This window comes from Alosa pseudoharengus, unplaced genomic scaffold, assembly GCF_046254945.1.
Source record: "Alosa pseudoharengus isolate Yale_2024_CS ecotype anadromous, Long Island Sound unplaced genomic scaffold, YU_APseudo_1.1 YU_APseudo_1.1_scf_8, whole genome shotgun sequence".
In the NCBI taxonomy this organism is placed as follows: Eukaryota; Metazoa; Chordata; class Actinopteri; order Clupeiformes; family Clupeidae; genus Alosa; species Alosa pseudoharengus.
The window spans coordinates 13,190,174-13,198,540 of NW_027468870.1; the positions used below are offsets into that span (position 1 = coordinate 13,190,174).

General features: G+C 43.0%; 1 protein-coding gene across 1 annotated transcript; it reads right to left on the bottom strand.

The window, feature by feature from the left end:
* Positions 1 to 300: 300 nt before the first annotated feature.
* slc13a2 (solute carrier family 13 member 2) lies at positions 301 to 7,522 on the bottom strand. The gene is made up of 12 exons (XM_076274884.1): positions 7,421 to 7,522; positions 6,162 to 6,290; positions 5,449 to 5,585; positions 4,722 to 4,942; positions 4,148 to 4,331; positions 3,523 to 3,645; positions 2,987 to 3,193; positions 2,330 to 2,460; positions 1,798 to 1,913; positions 1,024 to 1,185; positions 570 to 707; positions 301 to 435 (listed from the first exon to the last, which is right to left on the bottom strand). The coding sequence occupies exons 1-12, from the start codon at positions 7,520 to 7,522 to the stop codon at positions 301 to 303; spliced, it is 1,785 nt and encodes a 594-aa protein (XP_076130999.1).
* Positions 7,523 to 8,367: the final 845 nt, after the last annotated feature.

Here is an 8,367-nt window from a genome sequence, read left to right on the forward strand (position 1 = left end):
TCAAGGATGAAACATATTAACACAGAAGAATGAAAAAAAGTTAATAAATACAAGGTGATCTTTTTCTGTGCATCTCTCTCACTTCTTTCTTTCTTATTTCTTTTTTCTTTCTTTCTTTCTTTCTTTCTTTCTTTCTTTCTTATTTATTTCCTTCTTTCTTTCTTTCTATCTTTCTTAACATACTAACTTGCTTACTTAACTTATTTACTCACATACTTACACACTTCTCTCTCTCTCTCTCTCTCTCTCTCTCTCTCTCTCTGTTCCCTGTGGCAGTGTAGCAGCGATAATCTCCTTGGTTCATATAGCAGGCGTAGATGTGTTGTAGGCCCACGTAGGGAAGGTATCCAGCTGGAACATGGCTTTGCCCCAGGTGTTGATACCCAAGTTGATTGTGAGAATGCCAATCACATTGAGAACGCAGCCAGCCTTTGCCTGCAGAAGAGATTGAACTCAAGTGTTAACATCATGGCCTGCCAAGCCATACTTCCATGACAACACACATGACAGCCCCATGTTAAAGGCTGAGCTTGAATAAAATCGTTCTGATTGAGACAAGATGCTCTCACCATGTCTATGACTCTGAGGTTGCCATAGGAGAAGGCGATGGCGTTTGGGGGTGTGGCCACTGGCAGCATGAAGGCCAGCGAAGCGGAAATGGTGCAGGGCAGCATGACATAAAGGGGGTGGAGCTTAATAGCAGTGGCCTGAGGACGGAATACACAATTGACCTCAGAGTTGCCCATAAACAAAACCTGCATCATTTCAAACTGTGTACCATAGAGTTGCCCATAAACAAAACCTGCATCATTTCAAACTGTGTACCATAGAGTTGCCCATAAACAAAACCTGCATCATTTCAAACTGTGTACCATAGAGTTCCCCATAAACAAAACCTACTGTACAGTATGTCATTTCAAACTGTGTACCATAGAGTTCCCCATAAACAAAACCTGTATCATTTCAAACTGTGGACCTTAGAGTTCCCCACAAACAAAACCTGTGTCAGGTAAAGGGCCCTACCATGGAGGCGAGGATGGGCAGAAAGAGGGTGGTGGTGGCCGTGTTGCTGGAGCACTCGGTGAAGGTGCCCACCAGGAGGCACAGCAGCAAGGAAATGGCGAAGGGAGGGATCGACTGCAGCGGAGCCAAGCTCTCCCCTAGCCACTTGGACAGTCCAGAGGCCTGGTTAGAGACAGAGACAGAGACATGGACACACGGATACCGGCAACGTTATCCAACATGGAAGAAGCCGGTAGCAGGTATTTAGGCTAACATTTGCCTGGGTTACTTGCACTTAAATCAGTGTCTTTCTTCTCTTTTTGTGATGTACATCAGCGGACACAGGGATGTCCTAGCCTCTGATCTATTTCAGAAGGAGCATCTACTGACAAAAAACTCTCCATTGTCCCTGTGCTGATATTGATGCAGTACTGAAACTGAGCAATGTGAGTGACTTTTACATGTAAGTACATTAGGATTGGGATTTATCTAGGATCCAAGTGTTAAGTGAACAACTAGGATTAAAATGGACACCTAGGATTCATCTAGGATCCAAGTGTTAAGTGAACAACTAGGATTAAAATGGACACCTAGGATTCATCTTGGGTCCAAGTGTTAAGTGGACAACTAGGATTAAAATGGACACCTAGGATTCATCTAGGGTCCAAGTGTTAAGTGGACAACTGGGATTAAAATGGACACCTAGGATTCATCCAACGGTGAAATGGACACCAGGCGAAAGAACCGAGGCTTGGGCGTAAACATGGACGTCTGTGTGTGAACAGTGGCACCCACCTCACTACCACTGGCCAGTGCGAAGCCTCCACCCAGCAGCAGGATGATGTTCCAGGGCATGCGCTGGTGCACCACGTCCCAGGTCAGCAAGGGTACAGGGGCCTTCATCTTTCCCGCTGCAGGGCAGAAAAAGAGTCGCTGGGCTTCAGTGGATTTGCACGGCATGGCATGCTTAGCAGTAATTCAAACACTGAACTGTAGTGGCAGTGGAGTCATCACTAGGACATTAGAATCCATAGGGGAAAAAATGATCAGAAGTACATATTTCATGAAATTTGAGGATTCTCCATGTAATGAGAGGACATCTCAGGATTGTCTGAAGCAGAGAATATCATTCCTCACCACTGTCTTGAACTCTCAAAACAGCCTTTCATTGGTTTTGAGGCTACAGTATGTAACATTTAAAAACTTTAGAAATATTATCTCATAATCAGTGTGCATATGAAAACCTTAATCTTACCTGATTTCTTTGATTTCTTCTGTGATTTCCTTTTCTTGTTTTTTTTGTCCTCTTCATCACTGTCACTGTCACTGCTGCTGTCATCATCTCTGTTGCCACTATTGTCCGTGTCGTTCTCTTCTGAGAAGGTGAATGGCCACTTGGAGGGGATGATGAAGAACAGAGCGGACATAAAGATGGCCACGGTCCCGTCTGAGACAAAGCTGTGAACATGAGGATACAGGGTTATCAGATGCACATCCACTTTGGAGAACTGTGCACAAAACAGTACGTTGCGAAAATGACTCCTGTGTCATGTGTCTTAACACCTTTGCTTTGTCCGGCAACTATACGCACACACACTCATGTGAATTTGCGTCTGTTTACGTCCTGTTTTAGATAGATAGATAGATAGATAGATACTTTATTGATCCCCAAGGGGAAATTCAAGGGTCTCAGTAGCATACAGGCATCACACGCAACATGCACTTACAGCAGAAATGGTAAACATAAGTATAAGTATAAACATATAACTAAACTCCACTGTACAATAAAGACAGTAGAAGATAAGAAAGATAAGAAAACTAACAAACTAAATACTAAATACACTATATAAATTAAATTAAGAAAGTCCAATATGCTTGAGGGTGATCAAGCATAAGACGCTTGTAGTGACAGGGCCGGGACTGGTAAGGTGCTAAAGGGAGTGAGTGTCATGGTGAAGTGAGTGTGCCCCCATTGGCTACTCACCCGGAGCTCTTTAAGAGCGCGGAGGCCCATCCAGGCATGAAGCCCGGCTCCCTGGTGAACCACAACACCACCAGGAGGATGAAAATAACGAGCACAGACCCCTCGGCGAACGAAACACGGCCCAGCTTCTTGTACTCGTCCCTCATCACCTGGTAAGCTTCCTTGTCGCCTTCATTTTTGGTGCCACAACCAAAGGACTTCTTCAGACTGTTAGAGACATGGACAGCAAAGCAGAATAGCAATTTAGACAACTGGTCAAATCATTCAAATGGTCTCAGACTCAACATCAGGACTGCAATGAGGAGTTACAGTAAATTGCAAAAATAGTCCAAAATCAGGTTATTTTATTGTGCATTCCAGGTAAGCTAATATCAATCAAACTATAAGTAACACACCAACTTAAGTTTGATTGATATATCTTGTAATTCACAAATTATCTAAATTGATTGAAATAATAAATAATTTGTGAAAATTACTTTAAAAGCCACAAAATTCTCATCATTTCGGTGTGTTGGAGTAAGAGGAATGAGACTTACTTGAAGCCCAGATACATGAACTGCAGCCACATCCACGAGAAGACAAGCATCAACAGCATGTTGGGAAAGGCAAAGCCAAACCAGCTCGCAAAGTTGATGATGCCGTTGTTATCTGGGTAGATCCTTCAAGACATGCAGATCGCCACAGTTAGAAAGTGCCCATGCTCAGTAAAACTGCCTTTAGCATTCTGCATTCAATAAATGTAAAGATTCAAAAGTAGAGATGTTGCAGAGGGGTGTGTGTGTGTGTGTGTGTGTGTGTGTGTGTGTGTGTGTGTGTGTGTGTGTGTGTGTGTGTGTGTGTGTGTGTGTGTGTGTGTGTGTGTGTGTGTGCATGTATGTGTGAGTGTGTGTGTGTCTGTCTGTGTGTCTGCATGTGTGTGTGTGTGTGTGTGTGTGTGTGTGTGTGTGTGTGTGTGTGTGTGTGTGTGTGTGTGTGTATGACTATCAGACATAAATGGCAAACAATGTGTTTCTTCCAAACAATCAAACTTTTAGTAAACAAATAGTAGTGTAGACAGGAAGTGATTATAGGCTAATGTGCACTGCTATCTGGGAACGCAGTGCAAAACAGTGAATAGGAGATACAGAGAATAGCAGCTGGACAATATGTGAGAGGTCTTACGAATTGAGCTGGCCTTGCAGGATGAGGTTGGGGGTGGTGCCCGTCAGAGTGGCAGTGCCCCCAATGCTGGCAGAGTAACACACACACAGGCTCATCCCTTTGCCCAGAAGCGTGTACTTCTGCTCGCGTGCCTTCCTCCTGTGCTCCAAAGCCTGGTCGACACCCTGCTCCACGTCCGCGTGGGCTTCTGAGAGGGCAGGCAGTGAGGGATATAGCTTCAGGAGTGCGCAGATTTACAGTAAAAACAATTATGTGTTTGGGCAGAAATATCTAACCCTCAGCCAATCAGCCTTAAGGAGGAGCCTGAGAGACTGTTATTTGCATTTAAGTTTTTATTGAAGTCGTGTTGTATATCAAGAACCTTGATGGTTGACAACAGGCTCCAAAAAAAAGTCACCATTGATGGCATCAAGAATTATATTTATATGTTATGTTATGTTATGTTATGTTATGTTATGTTATGTTATGTTATGTTATGTTATGTTATGTTATGTTATGTTATGTTACTTAAAACATTTAGTATGTTGCTGTCAGAACCTAATTCTAATCACAACATAAAGCTAATGTGACCTACTGTTAAAGTCCTCCATAGGTGCCTTTCTGTCTCTGACGTCCTCCATCTCAAAGGCCTGGTTGCTGGTGCCGCCCCGCAACTCCCGCTCGTCACCCTCGGCCTCGGTGGCCGATAGCTGGGCCAGCACAGCCTGCGCAATGGGCAACATCATGGCGGTGGTGGCCGTGTTACTGATCCACATGGAGAGGAAGGCCGTCACGCCCATGAAACCCATCATTAGCCTGAGGGAGCACGGAGATGGGATAGGATAGATGGGTGAGGGTGCTCGAGAGGGTGTGTGTGTGTGTGTGTGATGAAACTTGATTTGAAATATGGAATCAAATAATGAATAATGTGTGTGTTTTGACTAGTGACATCAATTAGAACGTTATTTGTGTCATCCTGTGTATCTCTCTGTGTGTGTGTGTGTGTGTGTGTGTGTGTGTGTGTGTGTGTGTGTGTGTGTGTGTGTGCGTGTGTGTGTGTGTGTGTGTGTGTGTCTGTGTGTGTGTGCGTGTGTGTGTGTCTGTGTGTCTGTGTGTCTGTGTGTGTCTGTGTGTGTCTGTGTCTGTGTCTGTGTCTGTGTGTGTGTGTGTCTGTGTGTGTGTGTGTGTGTGTGTGTGTGTGTGTGTGTGTGTGTGTGTGTGCATGTAATGAGTCTGTGCATGTAATGAGTCTGTGCATGTAATGAGTCTGTGCATGTAATGAGTCTGTGCATGTGATGTGGATGAGCGCGGTAAACTCTTACAGAGCAGGCCGCACTCCCACCAGCAGCAGGACTCCAAGAGCGATGCGCTTGTGCAGATTCCAGTTCTCCACGGCAATGGCAACCAGCAGCCCACCAATGAACAGCATGTTGGTGTCTTTCAGGTACTGAACACTGACCTGTGGATAGACATGGAACAGGTAGGGAAGGGTTCAGAATATGATAGCCTGGGCGAGATAGGCAAGGTGCATAATGTAGAGTTCAATCTTTAAAAATCCCTGGAGTTTTTCGCAAATGGAATCTGAATTTTCAACCATTAAAAGGCTTAGCTGTATCCATTGCACACATTATGGCTATTAGTAGGGGACAAGAGTTTGACCTTCCTAATAAAAAAAACAATAACAAATTAGAAGGCACAATAGACTCCAAGGACGTTTTAAGTCATAAGCAGGTTTTTTTTTTTTAAGGAGCCATAAAAATGAAACAAGCCTTCTCTGGCCTGTCTGGACGGCTGACATTTTATGCTTTCCCTAGCAAAGTGCACCTCTCCCACAGGATGGCTGCCATGAAATGGCAATTATGAAATGGTGAAGGGAGGGACTAGCTATAATGAATGGTATGGGGTTTTCCATAGGACAGAGCATATACTGTATGGACATTTCTAAATGCATGTATGCATACCTCCCTATTGTTTTAAAATGAGCTAAAGGAACACAAGTGGTGTTTTTTTTTTGCTGTCCACCAGGGAAACCCACCTGTTCGGCCTGCATGATGCCCATCAAGGGGAAGAACACGACGGGGAGCAGAGCCGTGATCGCCAGTGGCATGCACTCTGTGCACCAGTACAGAGCCATCACGATGATAGCGTAGCCACATTTAGCCTCCTGCAGTAGAGGCAGCAATGAGAAAGACATCAGTAAGGCAAGAGTAACCCCTCGGTTTCCAAACTAAGCATAACTTGATGCACAAACACAATTACAGTGCAGAATAGAAGATTATGTCACTGTTTGATGAGCCTCAATGTCTTTTTCACGAAGACCCCTCCTTAAACCCCAATTGCATTTAATGGGACAGTCTTTAAACAAAAACCGGTTGTTTTGTTCAAGTTGTGGCGGCATGGTGGCTATATCTTTTAACTACTGTATCTCTTTAAGGAGATCTCCTTAAGGTCTCTTTAAAGAAGGTTTACTGCTCTGTACAAAAAGATAATAGTAACCCTTGACCATAAATGATCATAAACAATTTTCATGTGTTCACCTGTCACCGCTATATCTTATTTTGTTTTATGGCTCCAAAAGAGCTATGCAATGTAAGTCAAGTGAGTTTGAATGCTCTTCACTGAAAACTTTCCACTGTGATGCATGAATACCCCAAACCCATGATGTTAGAAAATCTTGTTCCATATGGATTTTTTTTTTAATGTGAACCAATTAAGATTTTTATAATTCACTCAACATGGGCTTTACTTCACGTCTTAAAAGAGTTGGTTTGACTTGTAAAGCTTCATCAAGGAGTGTAGGCTACGTCTAACCAAAATGGTTAATGGGTTTTACTTCATTCAAATTGTAGATTTGACACAGGTGCCATTCTAGTTTACTCAATTTATATGTACACTTATCCATTTAGAAGACATGTATTTCTAAAGCAATTAACAGCAAAGCAAGCAAAGTTATTAAGATTAAGGTTTTGAATTATCAATATCTGTTACCTCGGGGAATCCAACTCTGAATCTCGTAAAGGTTTGCTCTATTGATGTAGTTCCACTCTGCATGTTTAGAGTGATCATGTACATACACAAAGGCATATTCCCTAGTGGTCATCTTCAGTGCATTTAAATATATATATATTTAACACTTTTAACCTCAGACATCCTTTACATACTTCTCTACCAGGCGAAACAAAGGATGTCATTTAAACATCATGTCTTTTGAAATCCCTGCCATCTTAACAGTTACAGTAACTCTTTGATATTGATGACCTGCAGAAATAATAGCAATAAGTTATGAAATCTCACCGATGTTGGCACTACGATTGGCAAAGGAAGGAAGATGAGTGGGGTGAGAATGATGATCACATAGTTCCTTTGACACCATAGCCATCTCCAAAAGTTACCCATGCTTCCCCCTCTCAGTGCTGCTAACGTAAAGGAAAAGAGTGTGTGGAGTCTGCTGGAGTCTGCTGGAGTCTGGATATGGTGTAGAGTCTTGAGGAACCGCAGTGATGTTTCCCCACTCACTTGCTGGAGTACTCCAAATGGCTCCACAGGTGCTGAATCCTTATTATATGTATTTCCCCCGTCCTCATGGGCAATAAAATTAAATATTAACCTCAGCAGAAAAAAAGAAGAGGGGGGTGATGGTAGTGAGAGGGACAGGAAGTAAAACAAAAACGGTGTGCATGCACATCGCCAAACAAAGGCTGATTGATTTACTACCCAGCAGAATGACTAGGCTTATGAGCACAACTAAGGCACCTTCACAAGTTTTCCTTGCACTATCTGAGAGTTCTGGGAGCATGAGAAGTCATTCTGGCAAGTGTTTTACCTCTGCATGGCCTCCACATGGTACCCTCCTCGACTTAATCTCGTAAGCATTATACTGTTTAATTTTGATCCTGTATTATGTAACATAATCTGGAAGAATTACTGAAAAGTGGTAAGACTCACTCATCACAGCAAGACCATAATCATACCATACATAGAGAGGGACTTGCACCCCCCCCCCCCTCCAATAAAAATGGTAATATCCAATATCAAGACATACATTGTTAGGCTAGAGTAGTATTACTCACTGTTATGCAAAATAATCACTTGTTACAAACTGGAAGTTGTATGCTTAAATATCTAACACAGAAAGGGAGTATATCTGACACAGAAAGGGAGTATATCTGACACAGAAAGGGAGTATATCTGACACAGAAAGGGAGTGCAGAGATGAGACGATCTCAGTTAAGTGAAGAAAC